The sequence below is a fragment of the Rhinopithecus bieti genome, unplaced genomic scaffold (assembly GCF_001698545.2).
Source record: "Rhinopithecus bieti isolate Rb0 unplaced genomic scaffold, ASM169854v2 scaffold_30846, whole genome shotgun sequence".
NCBI lineage: Eukaryota > Metazoa > Chordata > Mammalia > Primates > Cercopithecidae > Rhinopithecus > Rhinopithecus bieti.
The window spans coordinates 779,821-804,582 of NW_016814438.1; the positions used below are offsets into that span (position 1 = coordinate 779,821).

General features: G+C 35.4%; 1 protein-coding gene across 6 annotated transcripts in view; it reads right to left on the reverse strand.

Annotated features, from left to right (window-relative positions):
* The window catches only part of DLG2 (discs large MAGUK scaffold protein 2), a 2,095,027-nt gene that overhangs the window by 698,892 nt on the left and 1,371,373 nt on the right, over window positions 1–24,762 (reverse strand). For 2 of the 6 annotated variants that reach the window (XM_017850880.1, XM_017850884.1), the window contains exon 1: window positions 10,063–10,576. The exons of the other annotated variants lie outside the window; for them this stretch is intronic. In XM_017850880.1, the coding sequence (XP_017706369.1) occupies window positions 10,063–10,383 (321 nt within the window). In that variant the 5' untranslated portion in view covers window positions 10,384–10,576. Of the gene's footprint in view, window positions 1–10,062; window positions 10,577–24,762 lie in introns of those variants that run through there. 6 annotated transcript variants of the gene reach the window in all.

Sequence of the window (24,762 nt, forward strand, 5' to 3'; positions counted from 1 at the left end):
TGATGGGTGCTGACGAGTTGATGGGTGCAGCACACCAACATGGCACAAGTATACATATGTAACAAACCTGCACGTTATGCACATGTACCCTAGAACTTAAAGTATAATAATAAAAAAAAAATGTAGTGCCTTCACCAAAGTAAAAGAAGAAATAAAAAGAAAGTACTTTATATTAAACTAATGTGTTGAAAACATATTACACGTTATCCTGCAAGACATAGAGGCATTGAACACATAGTTCCTCTTCTCCACAGCCATAAATGCAGATAAGTCTTGGCCCCGAAACATAATTTAATAATGATGTTACAAGAATGAAAATATGGCAATCTGTGAGTCCTACTTTGCCAGACAATGTAATGATGTATTGAAATGCTTGCATATATTTATAAAGTATACATTTAGATTTAAATGGAATAAAGGGACCAGATTCCATATTTTACAAAAGGTACAGGCAAATAAAACAGCAGATATAGAATGAATTCTAGGTTAAAAATTAGTGTTAGAAAAAGTAATAGCAGATCATTTGTATTTGATAAAATGTCAGATGAAATAACTTTAGTAGTTGAAATACAGACAATTTAACAAGGAAAATTGCAGATGGTAGGAGTAAGTTAAAAATATATCATATTCTTGCAGATAAACTGGGTCTTACTGATATGTTTAATGTCAAAATAGGGCATGCCAGTAAGAGAGTCATCTATCTAGTTATCTATCTATCTATCTATCTATCTATCTATCTATCTATCTACCTACCTACCTACCTAACTACCTACCTACCCACCTACCTATTCGTGTTTGGAATTCCTTCTCATGTGAAGGCATATGTTTGATTTCTAGCAGTCCACAATTCTGTCCTTTGATAGATAATGAGGAATGATAGATATAGACTATGAAACCTAAGGGCTTATAGAGAAGTTGAGTTTTGATACAAGTTGACTTTGAGATTTGATATAATATCAGAGTAATATTAAAAAAAACAGAAAACTCTAAAATACAATTTTATTACCTGACATATGATGTCAGGTAATTTGCGCAAATAGATTTCTCATTATGCTTTAAATTGCTTTAAAGATTAGTGTATAGTATGGCAATCAAATAAAATATTTAAAAAACAACTTTATTAATGAAATTTGGTGAGATCCCTGTATTTTATGTTTCTATCAAGTTAAAATATTTGATTCTAGATCTTTTGACCAACATCACTCCTTTTCTGTCCACTGGGGACTAAGGTTAACGATAATGTTTTGTATATTTTAAAATAGTTACAATAACAGATTTCACATGTTTTTTTCACATGACCACAAAGAAATAATAAGCGTTGAAGATGAGTAACATGTTAATTACTCTGATTTAATTGTTTCACAATGTATACATGTACTGCAACATCACATGGGGCCCCTTAAATATATATAATTACTATTTGTCAATTAAAAACAAAATAAAACTTGAACTAAAAAATTAAAATATTTGGTTCCAGATCTATTAACAGGAGTCTCTAATCTCTTTACTTGCATATTTGAGGATGAAATCTATACACGCAGATTGACGCAGGAGAGGTGTGTCAATACTAAAATCAGCACTATGTTGTAAGGATGTGATCTTCCGAAATGGGGAACGACTGACAAAATTGCTAACAGAACAAAGTATAACTGTCCCTTGATTTTTGCACAGTTATAGTCCCAGAAAATGTAATAATTATTAAATCCTTGCAAAAATACTCGTTTGTAAAACTGAGTTTGATTTTAGGCTTAGATAATAATAAACTTTTTCCGTTAATCTTCATGAACATCTAGTGGAATGTAAAAAATTGTGCAGTACCTGGGGCAATTATTTGTGGGGCAGGACTACTCTGCACATTACGGTGTCTATCATCCCCGGCCCTCTTCCCCTAAATCCCAGTATCACTTCCGATCTTTAACAACACTTAAGTACTTCTCTGCACTTCTAAAGTGCTTTCTCACCAGTCAGAATGGCTATTAAAAAGTCAAAAAATAACAGATGTTGGCGAGCTTGTTGAGAAAAGGGAATGCTTATACACTTCAGTGGGAATGTACATTGTTCAGCGACTTTGGGAAACAGATTGGAAATTTCTCAAAGAACTTAAAAAAGAACTACCATTCAACCCAACAAACCCATTACTGAGTAGATACCCGAAGGAATATAAATTATTCTACTATAAAGACACATGCACGTGTATGTTCTTTGCAGCACTTTCACAATAGCAAAGACATGGAATCAACCTAGGTGTCCACCAAAAGTAGAAGAGATCAAGAAATTGTGTACATTGATAACATAGAATACTATGCAGCCATAAAACAGAATGAAATTATGTCCTTTGCAGCAACATAGATGCAGCTGGAGGTCATTATCCTAAGCAAACTAACGCAGGAACAGAAAATCAAATATCACATGTTGTTACTTATAAGTGGGAGCTAAACATTGAGTACACATGAACACAAAGGGGAAAAATAGGCACCAGGCTTACTTGAGGGTGGATAGTGGGAAGAAGGTGAGGACTGAAAAGCTACCTATTGAATATTATATTACTACCAGGGTAATGAAGTAATTTGTACACCAAACCCCAGGAACACACAATTTATTCATGTAACAAACCTGCACATGCACCCCCTGAGACTAAAATCAAAGTTGGAAAAAAATTAAAAAATAATTTCTAGGGGCTCTCCTCTCTCCATCTGTCCTTGGGGATCACTAGTCTAAATTCTGAGTAAAAACAATAGGTTTATGTAACTTTTTGTATAATACCCAACACTTAATTATCAATAAATTGCATGCCTGATAATTATCTGACAATAATGACTCTTCATATAAGCACAGAAGGGCTAGGAGAGGGAGGGCAACTTGTAACAGTAAAAGGAAAACTCAATTCCGAGTTTAAGGACATGGACCAATTCTACCACAAACTGAAATGACCTTGAGCAATTCTCTTAACTGTTCTAGGGTACAGTTTCTCCTTTGGAAAATGTACTAGGTGACTAGTAAGTTTCCATACAGTTCTGATATAATTACAAAACATCTAGATGCCTTTAGGAAATTAAAAGAATGGAACAAAGTAGAGAATAAAGGAGAATAAAACCAGGTGAGGCTACACTTGTAACAGATCAAATAATATCAGAAAAAGAGGATGGACAATGAAGAAGGTGGTATCAAACAGAGATTCGATTCTTGGCATGATGGATACATAGGGAGATAGAACGTTTGTATGAGATTCACACTCAGCAATGTGAGATGATGCTCTTGTACTAAAGACAGTGTCTCTCTGCACTTTTATTTTGTATTTATATTAAATTTACAATAGGTGGTTCCGAAATACCACAAATGTTGCAAACTTGAATCCAATTTACAAGTTACACAGCAAGTATCTTATTCTGATGTTAAGTGCTGTGGGAATCAACTCCAGCTGCTTCAGATCTACATAGTTCTCAACCATAATAAAGGAGGGAAGGGATCTTCAGGGACAGAACTCAGGGTTCCTGAGATCAGAAAATAAAGTAGGCTAGGGGAATCCAGGATTTTGCAAGGGAATTCCAGTACTCCCAACCATATAGAACATCCCAATGCCTTAAGGAAATTTCTGTTAAATTAGAGATTTACAGAGGTCTCTATAGGGTATTTTACCTCCCAGCGTACTTCAAAAGGTCTTATGTTTGCAAGATGTGGTGGAGAGAATAAGGAAGTCATACACACCTACATTTGAAATGCATTCTGCCTTTATCAGTTGTGTGATCATAAGCATTACTCTTAGGTTCCATTTCCACATCTTCAAAATGGAGATATCAATATCACTCTGTTAGTGTTATTGGGAAAATTGAAGGAAATGACTAATGTACAGACCCTACCACAGTGTCTCACACATTGTAAGCATGGTGAGTATGCAATAAATATTGTCATTTTTGTTCTTTTCTTTCCCATTCTGTGTGCTTGGCCTCTCTTTGCCCTGCCCTAGAGAGAATGCTCTGCTTATGTCAGCATCCAGCAATATGGGTGCCAGGAGTGTTGACTAAATGGCTTCACATCCACCACAGAAATGCCTACAATTTTAATTCCTTCTGTGTTATCGCTTGCTCTCTTCTGTTTCCCTTACCTGGGGGTCAGCTGGTATTTCCCAGAGACAAGAAAGTCTTATTCTTCCTCGGTAAGGGACTTTCTAAAAGGAATAAGTCAAAGCAGGCACTGAGTTAAAACAAGCTGTCAGATCTTTCTGGTTGAGCATAAACGGAGCCTAAGATTTTATCCTAGGGCAACCCTACTTCTTGGACTAAAAAGTCTCTGCACTCAAGTTGCTGCAAACTGCTGGTTCTAGAGTTGCTGCAAAGGAACTGTAAGGGGAGATTTACAGAGCTTGGCTTCAAACACAGTTGTTCTTGCACAGTTTTGCTGAGGAAATCTTTCAGCATTTCCTTACCTCTAAATACAAGCTTATGGGAAAGCTACTTCATCAACACAATTCTATTTTACATGATTTTTTTCTAGTGTGCACAGTTATAAATTGCTGAGAACCTTGAAGGACATAATGTCACCTCAGTATCAGCATCATGTGGTACTACGCCAAAAGTTTCTGGACAGTTGCCTAGCCTAGCCTTCATCATTATAAGGAAGACATCAAAAAATTCAGTGAAAAAACCATAAATTTGAATGAAAGAGCACAATACGAATGACGAATTTGGTAGACAGTAAGTTCTTTAGGTTAAAAAACATACGTTAGATATCATTAATAATAACAAATACCATTTACTGAGTAATTGTGTTATAAGTGCCATACTGGGGTTTTTATATACAGTATTTTCAATTCTTACAACATTTCCCTGCAACATGAATTTATTATCCCAAGTTTTATGGAGGAGAAAAATGAGGCTTAGAGAGGTTAAGCAAATAAGGTCACACAGAGCTAGTAAATTCAAATTTGAGATTGTCTGGCTTTTAAGTATAAATCATTTCCAAAGTTCCTCCCAATAATTAGTAAGTATCAGTTGACGCAGTCACATACTATTAGTACTGGATGAGATCTGGGTGTTCACCTAGAAAACCAGCTGTCTCACAAACAGAGAAACTGAGGCTCAAAGAGTTCACTGATGATGAAGCATAACAAATAGAGAGTGGCAGAGTAGGCACTCAAACTTTATGAAGTCCTCATCAAGGCCAACCCAGCTCTCTCCGACCAGGCCCCACCCTCCTCTCCAGGCATCTCTTTTAACGAACCTGCTCTCCAGGGCTCAATGTTCTGGGCAAATAGAACTGAGTGCACAGGCACCAAGGTGTTATATGCTTTTCTGTATTTTTCATTTCTGCTCAAAATTTATCTCTTTTTATCTGCTTAATAAACACATACAACATTTTTAATTCAGTTCGTCAAAGTATCACTACCTCTATGAAGCCCTCACTGATTCATTTCTCTTCTGTTCCCAGCCAATCAAAAAAATGTATTAAGAAACAGGTTAGTAATAGCCAACGTTTACTGTGGACTTATTATTTATTAATTTATTCCTTAAATATTAATTGAGCCTCTGTCATATGAAAGCACTACGCTAACATTTTGTTAATCATTCATCACCACAACCCGCTGAGGTAGGTGTTATTTATATCCTCGTTTTATAAAACAGAAAATCTTGGCCGCGCACAGTGGCTCACACCTGTAATCCCAACACTTTGGGAGGCTGAGGCAGGCAGATCATGGGTCAGAAGTTCGAGACCAGACTGGCCAATATGGTGAAACCCCATCTCTAATAAAAACACAAAAAGAAAAAAAAGGTAGCCAGACGTGGTGGTGTGTGCCTGTAGTCCCAGCTACTGAGGAGACTGAGGCAGGAGAATCACTTGAATGTGGAAGGCAGAGGTTGAAGCGAAACGAGGTGGCACCACTGCACTCCAGGACCAGTGCGAGACTGCATCTCAAAAAACAAAACAAAACAAACAAACAAAAAAACCCCAGAAAATCTTAAAAGCTTAAAGAAATGCAGCATTTTCCAAGTATCTCGATTTTGTTTACTCCTCTGTATCCTGAATATGCATTCATTGTGGTATCTGCAGTACTCTCTGAGATTTTGCTTAACTTCTAAGTTATGACTTATGATGATATAATTATTTGTATATCACAGTATACATGGTATATCATTTGCTAAATTTTATAGGCCATTATAGGCTGTAAGCTCCACAGTAGTAGGAGAGATACCTACTTTCTTTACAATTTTATTTTTTATTTATTATTATTATTAGTGTTATTATTTTTGAGATGGAGTCTCGCTCTGTCACCAGGTTGAAGTGCAATAGCGCAATCTCAGCTCACCGCAACCTCCACCTCCCGGGTTCAAGCAATTCTCTTGCCTCAGCCTCCCAAGTAGCTGGGACTACAGGCACCTGCCACCACTCACGGATAATTTTTTTTGGATTTTTAGTAGAGATGGGGATTCACCATGTTGGCCAGGATCTCTTGACCTCCTGATCTTCCCGCCTTGGTCTCCCAAAGTGCTAGGATTACAGGTGTGAGCCACCGGACCTGACCTTTTTTTTTTTTTTTGAGACCAAGTCTCACTCTGTAGCTCAGACTGCAGTGCAGTGGCACCATCTTGGCTCACTGCAACCTCCACCTCCTGAGTTCAAGCAATTCTGGTCCCTCAGCCTCCTGAGTAGCTGGAACTAGAGTGTGCACCATCACGCCTGGCTAATTTTTGCATTTTTAGTAGGGACAGCATTTCACTATGTTGGCCAGGCTGGTCTTGAACTCCTGGCCTCTAGTGATTCACCTGCCTCTGCCTCTCAAGTGCTGGGATTATAGATGTGAGTCTCCACACCCAGTCTGTGTACTATAATATTATATCCACAAGGGCTGACAGAATAGTACATAGTAGACACTCAGTACATGATAGTCAAAGAGAGAGAGAGAGAGAGAGAGAGAGAGAGAGAGAGAGAGAGACAGAGAGACAGAGAGAGAGAGAGACAGATAAATGCACAAAACTCTGGTCTGAGTCTCCACAGCTCTGTGCTGCCTCCCTAGATTAGTCTGCATTGGGAAGAAATGTCACATAAACAATGATGGACATATTTCTTCCCAAGACTGTCACTAACATCCTAGATGTACATTTTGGAACTCACTTCTGGGCACTATAATTTTCCATTTCCTTACCTATGATTATGGTTATATTAATTCTACAGATCCAAATGGAATGAAATCTTATTTGAGACGGAACAGAAGCTGATTTTTAGACCTGCTGAGGAACAACATAATGACAGAGTCCTGTTAGTACACAGTACCCCAAATAACAGAAGTTTGGAAAAGAGCCTTGGGAGGAACTCAAGTCATTACCATGGCCCTCTATTATAGCAGCTGGAAATCACACTGCTGATTTCCACGTAATACTGCAAATATCTACGATGGCAAGATTCAAGCTCCCAGATGCTTAACAAACCCTCAGGCACGTTCTGTACCACATGTGAGTCCCTGGACTATTTTAAAGCATGCACAATTCTTTATGCTTTATCAAGGATTCTAATGTTTAGTATCATTAGCCTCCAGTTTTAGGTTTTACAATATTTCACAGGACATCCGAGTTAATTTAAGGGGTAAAAAGTAGTATCACGAAATTCGAAAAACAGCCTTAGTTTTAGTGGACACATGAATATATATATAGGTACACACAGGTTCTTATTTTGGTCATAATATACCTAAGTGTATAGTACTTACACATCTCTATATAATTTAGATATTAGGTATATGCTATGGATGCATATATCAATGGAAACAGATCTATAAATATGCATATATCAGTTGTTTTGAGGACCCACTAGAAGGAAATACAATTTACATGAAAAAATACTTTATATGGATAGAATGCAGCATTCTTTGGAAGAACAAGCTGATATACTGCAGGACAGAAAAATTGGAATAATATAGAACTCGAATTTTTATATGTGTGCATATATATGCATATATATATACCTATATATACATAAAATATGTTAATATAAACAAGTAGTTATAGTGAGACATTTGAAAACATATATTAAAGTCTGTGTATATATATGTGTAGAGACAATTGACATTATTTAACATAATGTATTTGAAAGTTTTCAAGCATGGGGTGAAGCCAGATTAATCAATTTAGCATAGCACTTTTATAGGAATGAAATGGTAAAGGGCGGAAAGGTCTGGTAAGTGAAGAGTGTTAAAACATTGAAAGTCCTAAAAGAAATGGTTTCATAGCTCCAGTATTTGTGGATCACTATTAGTCCCAGTCAATAATACAGTACTTGCAAATGGGAGGGAAAATGTATAGAAATGCTTATGCAAACGAATAAGGAGAGATGGTGGCTACCTCAATTTGTTGCCTTCTTATATGTCACTGGATCTCCAATTATCAGTATGCGGTCTATTTCAATTCTTGAAAGCATTAAATGGTTGTAAGTTTCAGGCAAGTAGGAGGCATTGTTAAAAACTAAGGAAATAAAAAGTTTCCCTCAGTTGATGAAAATGCATGAACATTTTAGAGTTTGGTTATTATAACCTAGTATTAGAGATTTGGGTTTGGGAAATTACCATTTATGAAATAAAAAGTATATTACATCTTGGATTAAAATAATTGCAACAATAAAGCAAGTTTGCTTTTTCTACTCTGTGCAACAACCACATGCTAGATGCTATTAAATAGGCTTGTCTTCCTAGCCTATGTGAGCCTTGAGAATTTAATGTAACCAATACAGAGATATAAGCTAAAGACATTTAAATGAATGTATTTGTTAAGGAGTATATAGAGTATTCACAATTGTTAAGACTCTTTATTCAGTTTGGAATTCATGTTAACTTTAAATAACAACTGCATTTCTAAATGTCAAGTTCCATTTTAAGCCAAACCAGTTTAATAATGAAATGATAATATATTTTTGATTTAAAACAAGAGGCTGAGATGCGCTGTCTTTCTAAGCAAAACTTATAATTCCATGTACATCAATAAAAAGCCATATATATGGCTATGTATATGTAACTATATTGTTCAGACCAGTGATAAATGACATTCTTGGAAGTACTTTTTACAAACTATTATTAAAATTAAAATATTCTCTACACCTCCCACCAAAACATTTTATTCATGATCAATATCTACTTCTCCACTATGTTAAAATCATATTGAAATTGAGATTGAATTTTTCTGCAAATATAGCTTTTTTCTTTTCAATACATATTTAAGAACAGTCACTGTTCTGTGTTTATGACAGTGACTACAGGTACATTTTATTTACATTTTACAGTGTTTGCAGGAAGTTATCTTCTCTCCTTTGAATGAAGAGAGAAAAAAATGAGCCAATTTTATTTCTGATAAAATGATAGTAGTCTGGGGGCTAGAATAACCTAGTAATAAAATGAAAGGTATCTACACATCTGCTTTAGAAATGCATTACAGAAGAAAAAGAGCTATAGATGTTAATATAAATAAACTTATTGCTTCTCTCTGAATAAATGAAGTGTTTCATTGTTTATTCTAAGTTTAATCATCCTCTATTTTGCTTTTAATTATTCCTTTTCTTTGTAAAATTAATTATTTAGTGTAAATAATGTTTCTTCTCCATAAATGAAAAGGCATACAGTATTATAAGAGTAAAATTAGAATAGCATACTTCAAATCACTATTTTCTATAGCTAAAGAAACAAATGTTCTTTTGCCTTTAAAGAGATGGAAAGTTTGGTTAAAATTTGTTTTCTCTCTATTCTTTAAAATAATAAATAGGCAGGACTGAACAAAAGTTAAAAATGATAAGAAGTAAAAGGGCTACTAAAAGACTATGATGCAAAATAATATAACCTGAGGACTAGAGAAATTGAACTTGGTGAAAAGTCAGTGAAATAAACTGAACACAGCATCCCTAGACTTTCACAGGCCACCCAGAGGTATGAGCCCACAAACATGTGTGAAAATGACAGGTTTTTCTTGGCCTAATATTTATATACAGGCATATCCATGGTATTCTGCAAAGTTTCCAAGCCATTCTAATCTTAAACAACTTGCTCTCACTTTCTTCAGATACTCAAGGGAAAGTCATAAGGAAAAGGCTCACCTGTGCTGGGCTGAACCAACAATGTGGGCAGGTACAATGCTCCCCACAAGTCCCTTTGCCCTTGGTGCTCGTCTTGTGGGGGCTTTTCCGCACACTGTCCCACAAGGTCCTGTTGAAGCTGGACCCCCCGGTCCTGTTTGAAGCTGGGCCCCCTGGTCCTGACGAGGGCATGGTCTGAGAACTGTACCCGAGTCCCTGAGAGTTCCTCTGCCAGCCACAAGCGCAGTGGGCATCCCTGATCAGGGTGGGTGCACTCCTGCCGGCATCCATCCCATCGGACCCCCGGCTGCAGCTGTGTTGCTTGGTGAGGTATGCATTCATACTGCACTGATGCCTACTCTTTCCTTTGGTCAGCTCTGCACAGAAATGTCTCCTCCCTCACACCCCTTTCTTCCAGGCAGTTGTAAAAGTCTTTTTTTCCCCCGTAGATCCCTCAGTATCTTTGACAGCTGCTATAAGCAGTGCATCGTGGGAGCAGTGGGAGCAGCGAGAGCAGCTCCGTACAGCATTATCTGCGGGCTGGTAGCTCTTTGTCAATAGATGACTCAACTCACAGAGCAACTTGACAGTATCCCTGCTCTAGGCAGAAGCAATCAATGCTCCACACAGCTGGGCTACAAGACTGTACACTGTGTTACAAACCCTTTTTGGATGGAGCCCTACAGTAAAGAATAACTCTTTGCAGTTTGGCATTCTGGCTTTTCCCTTTCCTTGCTGATCCTCACACAAAATGCAAACCTTAGGAAAGAGAACTTATTATGAGATTCTTATGAGATTAGCAGGACCCTTCTTTCCAGAAAGGATGCATCTAGGCTTAAACTTTATAGCATAAGCAATAAAAAATGATGGGAAAGTTAACCTGTAAAGGAATTTTCAACATTTACAGGAATCACTTATCTAGAGAGAGATTTGCCAAGACACAGACCCAATCACGAAGTAACTATATCAGATTATCAATATTAACTCTAAAGAACATAAATTCATCTGGAAAAAATCACCGAGGTCACAGCATTATACTAGAGTCCCTTAAAATTTGGAAGTTTGTTTTAAATCATGATTATGCATTATAATCCAAACATATTATTTATGCTATACACAATTATTAATTCTTTCTTATTCAAAGTAAGGCAGTTTTCAAGGTTTAAAACTGATGGGTTGGGCTGATTTTAAAACAGTATTTTTCCTTACCCCAAATTATTCTGAGGGTTTCCTTTCAAATACTTTACCACAACAAATACATTCACCACAGAGAGAGTCTGCGTTTTAAAGTGAAAGATACATCCAACTCTGCCATAGAGCATTTTGGTTTCCAAAGACAGAATTTTCAAATTCTTTCACTGAAAATGAGCTATTTTTTCCACCTTAAAGCAATTGCCTTCCAAAGAGGATTTTTGTTTTACATTTTAGCATGCTTGCTGAATCCATACATAGTATTTTCAGTAAAGTGAAAGGCTAATTGCCACAACATTAATAATTTTTATTCTGTTTGAAACTTTCCATATCCATTTTCAGAATGTCCTTATGCTTATCACACATTACTGAGGAAATAATTTTGGTTTGATTGTGCAGCCAGTTACCATCCATGCAGGACCTAACAAAGACTGTATAATCCTATGAAATAATTACTTTATCTGTAGACCATCAGATGCCATCAAATCAACCTTCTCAGTGGATTGACCAGGTGCTGGGTCAGTATAGGCCTGATTTTTGCCTGAGCTGGCAAGGTGTTTATTGCAAGGGCTGAGATCATAGCAAGTTCTACATTTGAACCTGAGACTCCCTGGATAAATCACTGTTAGACTTAAAAATCTTCCAAGTAAGGAGTAGGATCTTCTTTTTCCATGTATCTCCATATAAGGGTACTTTTCCAAATTCTGTGCAAGGGGCACTGTGCCCATCACAGAAGGCATTCAAAACACCTTTGTTCAGTAATAATGGCCAGATATGTAAGTTTAGAGGGCAGGTTCTGGTTCATGTTATTGGCCATTTTTCTCTAAGCACCCTTCATACTGCCCACCACATAACAGGCAATAAATACATACATATGTTTGATGGATGAAGGGATGGTTGGGTGGAAGTATAAATGGAAGGAAAAAGTAGAAAACTGAAGGAGTTGATACACATTTTTTAAAATAATAATATTTAATTCAGCAATGCTCCAGAAACATAAACTATTCCTTTAAAGTTAACTTTAGTTCTGGTGTTGAGGTATTCTTGTTAAGGAAATTTGTCAAAAATATATGAAAATTGAACTGTTGGGCAGAAATAGCAAAGGCATTAATAGTTTTTTTCCTTCTTAAAGAAGATCAAGAAGTCAAAATCAACACCTGAAGATAGTGAGGAAAAGGGAGAAATTCTCTCTCTCTCTCTCTCTCTTTCTCTCCCCCCGCCCCGCTTTTATTCTAGATTAATAGATTATGCCTGAAAGAACTGTTGGGTCAAATAAAACCCTAGAGAACTTCAGGCTTTTCTGGTGTCACCATGATGCATTACTATACAGTAGGATTTGATGTGATATACCAATGCCACCACTCTCAAATGAAAATGTCAGAAAGTGATAAGTTTGGCTCTCTCCAATCTTATCTAACCACAGATGCTTCTCTAGTTTTTTAGGCAGATATCATTGCACAAAGGCCCACTGGCATCTTCAGGGAACACATGTCCTGTTCTCACCCATTTGCCTCTCAAATATAAGAATCAGTCTACATAGACATAAATTAGTGTGCATCCATCACAATTTTGTAATGGTGTGTGCAGCTTGCAGCAAGGCAGAAACAATTTTCTGGCTTGACACTACTCAAGATATTACAAATCTTCGCAGGGACTTAAATCGGTTATGAATGGGTTGTTCAGAATGAGCAATGTCTTCCCATCACAAGGGCCATAGAATTTCTGTTTTAGTAACCTCAGCATGTCATTTCTTTGTAGATAAATAGCATCCATTGCATAACTAATGTTATTTTGCTTAAAAGATCTTTAAGACTAAAGCAAACTTTTATTAAGCTTACTGAAAGACTACATTGAAATCACTCCTTCAGTTTAGTGCATGTAAAGTAATTCCATACTCCTATCTTTCCCTCCTGACAAACAAGAATTCTCTTTTCAAACATGACATTTGGCTTTCTGAGGACAGCCCACTTAAACAGATAAATATGTTCAACTAGCCCTCTGTACTATAAGACAGACTCACTAATTAATGGTAATCCAATTTGATCAACTATAATTGGACAATTGTAATGACCATGAGACGACATGAAATTCTGGCCAAACAAGAATTAGCGATGTTACACATCCTACTTATCACTGTGATTTAACATGGGCAGATGGTGCACAGGGCAATGCCTAGATAAGATATAACTTACTGAACTCTCTTTGACCTGGCACTGACTACATAGAACAATCACTAGTTTCAAAGCAAGGGTTTAAGACTAATATCCTAGCTTGATTTGTTTAATAAAATAGCAAAATGGATTAATAAATTGTACTGCACTAAAATATGATACAGAATCTTTTTCCAGATAAAATTTCCATCAGGCATTCCATCCATATGGGAAGTGAAAATATTAATTATAAAAGGAGAGTTAAGTGCTTGCTAAAGATTGGCTGGTAACAGATGTCCTTATCAGCCACAAGTAATATGCCAAATAATCATAAAATGCTTTGAAAAGTGTGTGCAGTCTATTCCTATGATTGCAAAAACTAGAGATTTATAAATGCTAAGAAATCAGCATTCTTCTACATCTAATAAACTTTGGCCTAGACAATCTCCAGATCCAACCACATTTCCTTCAAAATAAGAAAGCCAGGAATACGTAAAGTATTTTAGACTCTAAAATTATTTCCAAAATAATTAAACTAATTTAGTCGTAACTTTTGTGAGACAAAAACAAGCAGGAATTTAGTGTGGAAGAAAACATGCTTAATTGATGCAAAGATTTAAACAAACCAGATGATTTAATGGAAAGTAGAAGAAACTTTTAAAATATCCTAAATTGTAACTAGCATAGTTGGATTTGGGTGAGGAAAGGGGTTAATCTGAATTAATTATGTCTAAACTATAAAATGGTCTTCAGGACATGTAAATTTATTATATTCTAATGTACTTAGCAACACAATTACAGAAATCAGAACACTAATTATGTAACATTTCTTAAAGATTCTGAAAGAAACACTAGTAAAAAGGTAACCATTTAAAATTCGCATATCTTTGCAATTGAATCTAAGTGCTAAACTATACTTCTACCAGAAATTTGTTCTCGTTCTTCAAGATTAAACTAATGTCACTTCTGTAAGCTTTTCAGATCCCCTTGGCATATTAAGTCATGCTCTACAGTATCTGTATACTTGTCTGTGTAAATTTCTTTAACATTTGTCTATTTCTTTCAATCACCATGATGACCACTGTAACGTCTAACCTAGCATCATTTCTGTGTAGAACCGGTGAAACAGATTTCTAACCGGTCTCTCGCATACACCCTTGTTCTAATTCATTCTCACACAGCACCCAGAGTAATTCCTAAAATGCAATTATGATTAGGTCCTTTATGCTTGATAACTGTCAATTAAATGTCATTTTCTGTAACTCTTTATCCTTATAGATAGTATAATGTTTAAAGTAGTTTGGATGGTCTTTAATCATGCCCTGTGTGATCTGGCCTATGTGGCTTTTTACCAGTCTTGTCTGTTCCTCACAATCTTGCTCTGTCCTCCAACCACACCGACCTTAAATACTTGCACTCAGTCCTACCTTGTGGCCATGAAGGATGCTCTTTTCCCCACTTCATACTTTCACATAATTAATTCCTACTCACCCTTCTGTAGGCTGCATTAAGAGGCAACTCCCCCAAAACCACCCTGAATAAACATACAGTATAATATAAAAAGAAGTGGGCTTACTATGCAACACAGCTCCAAAATAAAGCTTCTAGTCTTTACTTCCAACCAGATTGCCATCCAGATCTCTTTTATTCAGAAATTCTGGTGTCTTTCCTGTCCACTGGAGTTAAACTTGCATATCATCACCTCCTCAAGAAAGCATTCCCTGAACACTGGGTCACCTTCCAGGATAGCTCATGTCATCTTTCCATTAAACATTGATTTAGCACCTGTGCTTCTCTATTACAACACTTAACAAAATTGTATTTAAAACAAGAATTACACTATAACTTAGTTTGTACCCTTTTCCCCAAACAGAATGTAAGTGATTCCTAGTAGGGCAATGAGAGAGCTCTCTTATTTGCAACTGCATCCTCTGAACTCAGCACCAAGCATTTAACACTAATTGAAATAAGTCAAACGTGGAAGAAGACAAAAGTATCTTTCAATGATCACATCAATATAGGTATTCTGGTCTGTGTTCTACTTCTCAGTGTAAAATCAATAAATAAGCATTTTGATTTTGAAATCAAAATGGCAATGTGTTCCTATGGTCAGCACTTTAGTGGAACATTTAGTGTGGCTGAGTAGCGTAAGTGTATGAACTCATTTTTTCAAAGAAATTTGCTAGTGGTCTTAGCACTGAAGCTGAAGCAGCTTCTGTTTATTTTAGCAAGATATTAATTCGTAAAAGCTGCACTTCCTGACAGCTGTGCATTTCTCTCAAGCTTTTTCAAGAATTCTCCCTTTATAGCTAGATAGTACAAAAGAGGGAGCAGTTTCCTAAGTCAAAAGCCAGTTAGTGGTAAAACATAAAGAGAACCCTAAACTCCAAAGTCATTTTAATCTTAAAATAATATAAGCCAAGCCAAAAGTCATAATAATTTCCAAGAGCTTTTTTTTTTTTTTTTTTTTTTGACAATCTTACTCTGTTGCCCAGGCTGGAGTGCAGTGTCACAATTTCAGCTCACTGCAACCTCCACACCCCAGGCTCCGGCAATTCTCTTACCTCAGCATCCTGAGTAGCTGGGATTACAGGCATGCACCACCACACCCAGCTAGTCTGTGTATTTGTAGCAGAGACGGGGTTTCACCATGTTAGCCAGGCTGGTCTCAAACTCCTGATCTCAAGTGATCTACTCGCCATGGCCTCCCAAAGTGCTGAGATTCCAGGCATAAGCCACCATACCCAGCTGATAATTTCAGAAGATAATAAAAGTGTGCATCAAAGAATATAAAGGCATGGAAATATCTCCTCTACTTCCCTCCCAATCAAGTCACAAATTTAAAAAATATTAAACAGCATTATTATCCATAGCAAGTATTTTCTTTAGTCTTTTTTTTAAGTTGTGGTAAAAAACACAAAACATAAGATCTACCCTCTTAAATTTTTAAGTGTACAATATAGTGCTTTTAACTATAAGCACAAGGTTGTAAAACAGATCTCTACCACTTTTTCTCCATGCATGATTAAAAGTCTACACCCATTGAACAACAAAATCCCATTTCCTCCTCCCCCAGCCCCTAACAACCACCATTCCACTTTCTACTTCTTTGAGTTTGACTAGTTCAGATATTTCTTATAAGCAGAATAATACTATATTTGTCCTTCTACAGCCTATTCCACTTAGTATATTGTCTTTAGGATTTACCCTTGTTGTAGCATATGATAGGATTTCCTTCTTTTTTTCTGTGGTTGAATAATATTCTGTTGTATGCATATACTATATTTTGTTTACCCCTTCATTCATCAATGGACATTTAGGTTGTTTCTACCTCTTGGCTATTGTGAATAATACTCAATGAACATGAGAGTACAAATCTATTTTCCAGATCTTGATTTCAATTCTTTTGAATAAACACTCAAAAGTGGGATTGTTGAATTATATGGAAGGTCTATTTTTCACTCTTTGAGGAACCTGCATACTGTTTCCCATAGCAACTGCACCATTTTACATCTCCCAAAACAGCGCACAAGATTTCCAATTTCCCCACATCCTCAACAACAATTTTTTGTTGTTATTTTCTTTTCTTTTTGGTAATGGCAATTCTGACGGTGTGAGGTGATATCTCATTGTGATTGAAATTCACATTTCCAAGACGATTAGTGAGGTTGAGCATCTTTTCATATACCAAATGGCTATTTGTTTAACTTCTTTGGAAAAATATCTATTCATGTCCTTTCCCATTTTTAATCTGGTTGTTTGTTTTTTGGCTACTGAGTTGTAGGAGTATCTTATCTATTTTGGATATTAAGCCCTCATCAAGTATATACTGTGCAAATATTTTATCCCATTGTGTAGGTTACCTTTTCACTCTCTTTATTGTTTCTTTTGCTCTGTAGAAGTGCTTTAGTCTGAGGTAGTACCACTTGTCTATTTTTGTTTTGGTTTCCTGTGGTTTTGTTGTGATATCCAAGAAATAACAGTAAAGACCAGTGTTGTATAGCCTTTTCTTTATATTTTTATCCAGGAGTTTTATAGTTTTAGATCTTACCTTCAGGTCTTTATTTTGAGTTGATTTTTGTGGGTGGTATAAGATAATTTAATTCTTTTGCATATGAGTATTCTGTTTCCCAACATTATTTGTTAAAAGAGACTCTTCTTTCCCCATGTACAGGCTTGGTATCTCTGTAAAAGATCATTTGATTTTTATCTGTGTGGGTTTATTTCTGGGCTTTCTATACTATTTCATTAATTTGTATGTCCAGTTTAGTGCCATACTGACTTGATTACCATAGTTTTGTAATATATTTTAAAATCAGGAGGTATAAAGTTTTCAGATTTATTCTTCCTTCTCAAGATTGTTTTGGCTATTTGGGGTCCTTTGTGGTTCCATATGATTTTTATTTATTTATTTTTTTTCCTATAACAAATACCATTGAGATTTTGATAGTGGTTACAATGAATGTGTAACTTACTTTGAGTAATATGGACATTTTAACAATATTATCTTTCAATCCATGAACATAGGATATCATTACATTTATTTGTGTCTTTAATTCCTTTCAACAATATTTGGTAGTTTTTAGTGAACAAATCTTTCATCAGTTAAGTTTGTTCCTCAATGTTTCATTCATCTTGATAGCATTGTAAATGGGATTGCTCTCTTAATTTATTTTCAGATATTTTACTATTAGTGTATAGAAACACAACTAATTTTTGTACATTGATTTTGTATCCTATAACTTTGTTGAATTTTTAAATTAAGTTCCAGATTTTTTGTGTGTACAGTCTTCAGAATTTTCTACATATAAGATCATATTATCTGTGAACAAATATAATTTTACTTCTTCCTTTCCAATTTAGGTTTCTTTTTTTTTTTTTCTTGCCTACTTACTCTGGCTATTACTTCCAGTACTATGTTGAATAGAATGGTGAGAGTGAACATCCTTGTTCCTAATTTTAGAGGAAAAGCTTTCAGTTTTTCACCATTGAGTATGGTGTTTAGATTAGGACTTTTCATATACGATTTTTATATTGTAAGGTAATTTTCTTATATTCCTAATTTGTTGAGGTTTTTTAAAAATTTAATTTAATTATTATACTTTAAGTTCTAGGGTACATGTACACAACATGAAGGTTTGTTACATAGGTACATATGTGCCATGTTGGTTTGCTGCACCCATCATCTTGTCATTTATATTAGGTATTTCTCCTAACACTATCCCTTCCCCATCCCTCCACCCCCCAACAGGCCCCAGTGTATGATGTTCCTCTTTCTGTGTCCATGTGTTCTCATTGTTCAACTTCCACTTACATTTTTCTAAATGAAATAAAGGTGTCAATTTTGTCAACTGCTTTTTCTGCATCTATTGATATAATTTCATTATTTGTATCCTTCATTCTTTTAATGTGAATTACTCAATTATTAAATGTCATATGTTGAACCATTCTTGCATTTCAGAAATAAATTCCACTTGGCCATGGTATATGATCTTTTCAATGTGCCGTTAAATTTCATTTGCTATTATTTTGTTGAGAATTTTCGCATCTATATTCACTGACAATATTGGTGTGTAGTAGTATTTCTGTGATTTTTTTTTTCTTCTAGTTTTAGCATCAGGGTAATGCTGGCCTCATAAAATGAGTTTTGAATTGTTCCTTCCTATTCAATATTTTGGAAGAGTTTGAGAAAGACTGCCATTAATTCCTCTTTAAGTGTTTGATAGAATTTACCAGTGAAGCAATCTGGTCCTGGGCTTTCCTTTGTGGGGAAGCTTTTGATTACTAATTTAATCTGCTTATTGTTTATAGGTCTATATAAATTTTTAACTTACGATTCAGTTTTGGAAGGTTATATATTTCTAGGAATTTGTTCATTTCATCTAGGTTATCTAACTTTTCATACAAGTGTTCCCAGTACTCTTATAGTACTTTTTATTTCCATATAACCAGTAGTAACATAACTTCTTTCATTTTAACAAATTTTAACTATTTGAGTCTTCTATTTTTTTATTGGTTAATCTAGCTAAAGCTTTACCAATTTTGTTGATGCTTTAAAATATGTAATTCTTAGTTTCATTGATTTTTTCTTTTAATTTTATTCTTTATTTTTTCTCTAATTATTTTCTTCCTTCTGCTACCTTTGTGTTTAGTTTGTCTTCCTTTTTCCAATCTCCTGAAATGTAGAATTAGGTTGTTTATTTGAGATCTTTCTTCCTTTTAAATGTAACTGTATATTCATACAAACTTTCCTTTTAGTACTATTTTTATGGTATCCCATAAGTTTTGGTATGCCGTGCTTTTATTTTCATTGTCTGAAGACATTTTCTAATTTCCCTTTTGATTTCTTCTTTGACCTATTGGTTAAGAGTGAGTTGTTTAATTTCCTCATGTGTAAATTTTCCAGTTTCTCTTTAGGCATTAATTTCTAGTTTTATTTGATTGTAGTTGGAAAATATATTTGGCATGATTTCCATCTTCTTAAATTTGTTAAGACTAGTTTTGAGACCTAATATGTCATCTATCCTGGAAAATGTTCCATGCGTGCTTCAGAATAATGTGTATTCTCCTGCTGTTAGCTGGCATGTTCTGTATTTGTTAGGTCTATTTCATCTATAATGCCATTCAAATCTTCTGTTTCCTTATCAATCTTCTGTCTGGATACTCTGTCCATTATTGAAAGAAGAGTATTACAATCCCCTAATAATATTGACTTGCTCTTTATTTTTCTTTAATTCTGTCAATGTCTGTTTTATATATTTGGGTGCTCTAATGTTAGGCGAATATATATTTAACACTGTTATGTTTTCTTGAATTGAGTCTTCTATCATTATGTAATGTCCTTCTTTGTATATTTTTTGACATTTTTTACCTACAGTTTATTACCATTTTCTTGGATTATATTTTTCTATCCTTTCACTTTCAGACTTCCAGCCAATGTATGTCATTAAGTTAACATAAGTCTTATAGACAAAATATAATGAGAATCTTTTTCTTTTCATTGTTTTTTGTTTGTTTGGTTGGGTTTTTTTGAGATGGAGTCTCGCTCTGTCACCCAGGCTAGAGTGCAGTGGTGCAATCTTGGCTCACTTCAACCTCTGTCTCCCGGGTAGCAGGGATTACAGGCACACACCACCATGCCCAGCTAATTTTTGTATTTTAGGTAGAGGCAGGTTTCACCATGTTGGCGAGGCTGGTCTCGAACTCCTGACTTCATGTGATCCACCCACCTCAGCCTCCCAAAGTGCTGGGATTACAGTTGTGAGACACTGTGCCCAGCCGAGAATCCTATTTTTAAAATCACTTAGCTATTCTATCTTTTGATTGGAAAGTTTAATCTATTTACATTTAAAGTAATTATATGTATTGATAAGGAAGGACTTATTATTGCCATTTTGTTAATAGTTTTCTGTTTTGTATCTTTTTTGTCTGTCTTTTTCTCTCTTGTTGCTTTTGATTTCTTTCTCATTTTCTTTTGCATATCTTCTATTGTTATAGTTTTGTGGTTACCGTGGAGTTTACATAAGACATCTTACAGTTATAATAATCTATTTTAAGCTGATAATAACTTAACTTCAATTGCATACAAATACTCTACTCTTTTACTCTTTCCCCCACATGCACACTTTATTTTTTTTAATATTATGTTTCCATTAACATATTTTTTAGTTATAGTTATTTTTATACTTTTGTCTTCTAACTTCTTTAGTTCTTAACACAGTAACTGTAGTACTAAACCCTGGGCTTTGTGAATGAGGCATAAATATGCTTTTGTCCAAGCCTTAATCATCTTGAAAGTTAACTTATTCAACTGTATTGATTTAAATGGTGGGATGGCTTTTGGGATGGTAATACATGTAACATCCTGGGTGTGTTGTTTCCAAGTGTCTGTTTCCCCCACTCTTCCCATTCTAAATCCTCTACTGATTCTTTCCTGGTTGCCAAAAGCAGAAAAGGTAATGTAGGAGAGTGTGAAGGCCCTAGAAAGGGCATAGGCATATGCTATCCCTTGCCCACTGCAATAAGTTTTATGAGGGAGAAAATGTATGAATAATGATATGGGTAAAAATAACAGTATGGTAATGAGTCATAAGTGAAAAAAGAAAGAGGGAAAGTGAAGAGGAAAAAAAGAAGAAAGGAAGGAAGGAAGGAAGGAAGGAAGGAAGGAAGGAAGGGCAAGAAGAAGAAAGGAAAGGAAGGAGGGAATGGTCACAAACGGAGGAAATAAATCTCTTTAAAAAGATAATTCAAACACATGGTAGGGTTTAATACACAAAACCAAAACGAAGTAAATATAAATGGACATTTCTTTTACTACCGCACAGTCTTGGACACACCACTGAGGCCTCCTTGAAGCAGAGTGCCTGGCTTTTAGAGCTGTCATGCCCAGAATTTGTGAAGCAATCATAAAATGGAATCAGTTTCTCTTCAGTTTAAATTTTGCAAGTTCTTATTTTTTTAATGAATAACTTGTAATAGATGTTTTCCAAATTTATCAAACAGTTTAAAAAAAAAAGTCTGGGTTAAAAATAAACCAGAGTCTGACTTGCCAGTGTAATTCATCTACAAATTGGAGTAAAGGCAGGGTATGGATTAATGTAAATTACAGGTCCTCTTTCATCTAAACAATCTCTTTTCCTTAGAGACCTAACATTTTGGTAAAGTTTAGCCTAGTTGGCTGTGCTTTAGCCAGTACATTTCCAATTCACATTTAATTAACCATCTTCTCCTCTGTGCTTATATAATTTTGCTTTTGTATTTGTTCATTTTATTCAATATCTGTTTACTGAGTGCCTAGTTTGTATCAGGAGCTATGCTAAGGATGATATAGTGAACTTTTTGCAGGGCAGAAAGACTTTGAATAAACAAGTGTGCTGAGTGATTAAATTGAGATATATAGAAACAACATAGAGGATATCCCTTGCTATCGAACTTGTTCCATTAAGGTGAGTTATATAATTACATGTGGGCACAATTGTCCTTCCTATTACTAGACTGTAAGCTCCTCAAGGGCAAGAACTATACTTTATTTGTAAACTCACCCTCTTTCCCATTATTTCACAATATAATTATTATTTCTCAGTAAATACTTGAATTGAACTTGGAAAATGTGGGACTTTGGTTTAGGAAAGATGCTGATATGGTTTGGCTATGTATGTCTCCACCCAAATCTCATCTTGAATTGTTGTTCCCATAATCCCCACATGTTGTGGGAGGGACCTGGTGGGAGGTAACTGAATCATGGGGGCAGTTACTTTCATACTGTCCTTGTGATAGTGAGTGAGTTCTCATGAGATCTGACAGTTTTATAAGGGGGTTTCCCATTTTGCTCAGCATTCCTCTCTCCTGCTGCCATGTGAAGAAGGGCATGCTTGCTACCCCTTCTGCCATGATTATAAGTTTACTGAGACCTCCCTAGCCATACAGAACTGTAAGTCAATTAAGTTTGTTTCCTTTATAAATTACCCAGTCTTAGGCAGTTCTTTATAGCAATGTGAAAATAGACTAAGATACACACTTTAGTTCCAACTCTTCCATTGAGTAGTTGCCTCATTTTGGACAAGTCACAAGTGCCCATTTAAGGGCTCAGAACATTTTCATTGTCGCATAAATATTTGAAGGCTAATGGAATTTGTTTCTCCTCTGAAACACTGTTTTCTATGTTTGTGCATAATGTGATAAAGTTTTGTACAATATTTATGCACCTTTTTTTTCCTGGTCATAATGGACAAGGTATGAGCTTCAGAGTAAAACTTCTGGGTTCCCAACCCAACTCTGACCATTATTAGCTATGAACTTGGGCAAGTCACTTAATCTCTCTGTGCCTCTGTTTTCTCATTTATAAAGTAAGTTTTCACACCAATCTCACAGAATTGTTGTGAAAATAACATAAGCTGATTTCTATAAAGTACTTAGCACATTACCTGCATTTACCTGTCTGTCTATTGTCATCCCTCTCCCTATTTCAATTGTAATTTCCAGAGACTGACATTTAAAAATTCTGTAGTGCTTATGAGCAGAGACTCAATAAAGGTCAATTTATTTAAACTGAATGTCAGGAATCCATATTGGTCCTAAACTTATTTTCTCAAATTATATTTTGGGCAAGGCATTCTACTTCTGGGCTAGTTGCTAAATAAGATCACCACCATCACCAACATTATCTACACTATAATGACTACTTACAAAGCGTCTCAAGCATATGCACTCATTTTACCCCAGTAACCGTATATAATAAACATTGAGATGACAATTTAAGATATAGAATTAGGTTTAGAAAGATTCTGTAGTTTTCCCATGGTCACAGCATCAGTAGGAGTGACATCAGGAATAAATTAAGGTCCATACAACACTGGAGCCAACAGGAAAACCTGTGCAAAATGACATCTCATTTTTGTGTAAGACTTTGGTTTTTTGAAAATACTGTTATAACCTTCGTTTCTCTACATCTTCACAATAGCCCCGTATGGTACTCAGGGCAGGGGGAAAAACTAAGGTCCACTACCATGAAATAATGTGTCTGAGGTCAAACAGCTGGTAAGTGATGTTGCTGAAACCAGAATTCAAAGCTCAGTGTTCAGTCCCAAATTTTTACACTATTTCATCCTGTTTTCCCACTCAGTACATTCCCCTTATTTCATTTCTAGGTATAAATATATGACATCTTGTCACTCCCTTTGCCATCAAAAACTGGGCAAAAGATGAAGTACATTTAGTGAACCTAGAACATAGGTTTTTAAGTTTGGTGTCAGCATAAAATTTGCACTTGCCTTCTCTGTTCTTATTTACAGATCCTAAGGAAAGGACTGATCGGGATTTTGAGGGGTCTGATGGAAATGGTTTTCTAAACTTGAAAGGCTTGAATGAAAATAAAGTTTTTGCCTTAATTATATTTTCTCATACAAGTCCAGAAGCATCTGCAGTTTCTTGCAGCCATAAGCAAGAGGTTTGAATTTATGTATACTCCTTTCCTTCTGGCTGTAGAACAGCTTCAATCATAGTAGCTGTGGCTACCACTTATTGATCATCTACTATTAATGTGCCAAGAAACTTACAGAATTAGAACTAATTTTTGTAATAGTCCTGAAAGGCAATGTTATTATTCCCATTTCTGGGATAAAGAAATTGAGGTTCAGAGAAACTAAGTAATTGCTCAAGGTCATGCAGCTATTAAATAGCAAAGTTGCAATTCAAATTTAAATCAGTCAGAGTCCAAATCCTGATGCTTCCCACTTCACCATGTTATTTCTCTCAAAAAAATTAAAAAACAAAGAATAAAAAAATAAAAGTTATACAAACGAATCTTCTACCTTTCCTTTGGTGATGTAAGTACTTTAAATATTAATCTCTGAGTCAAACTTGGTGGAGGAGGTGGGGTGGC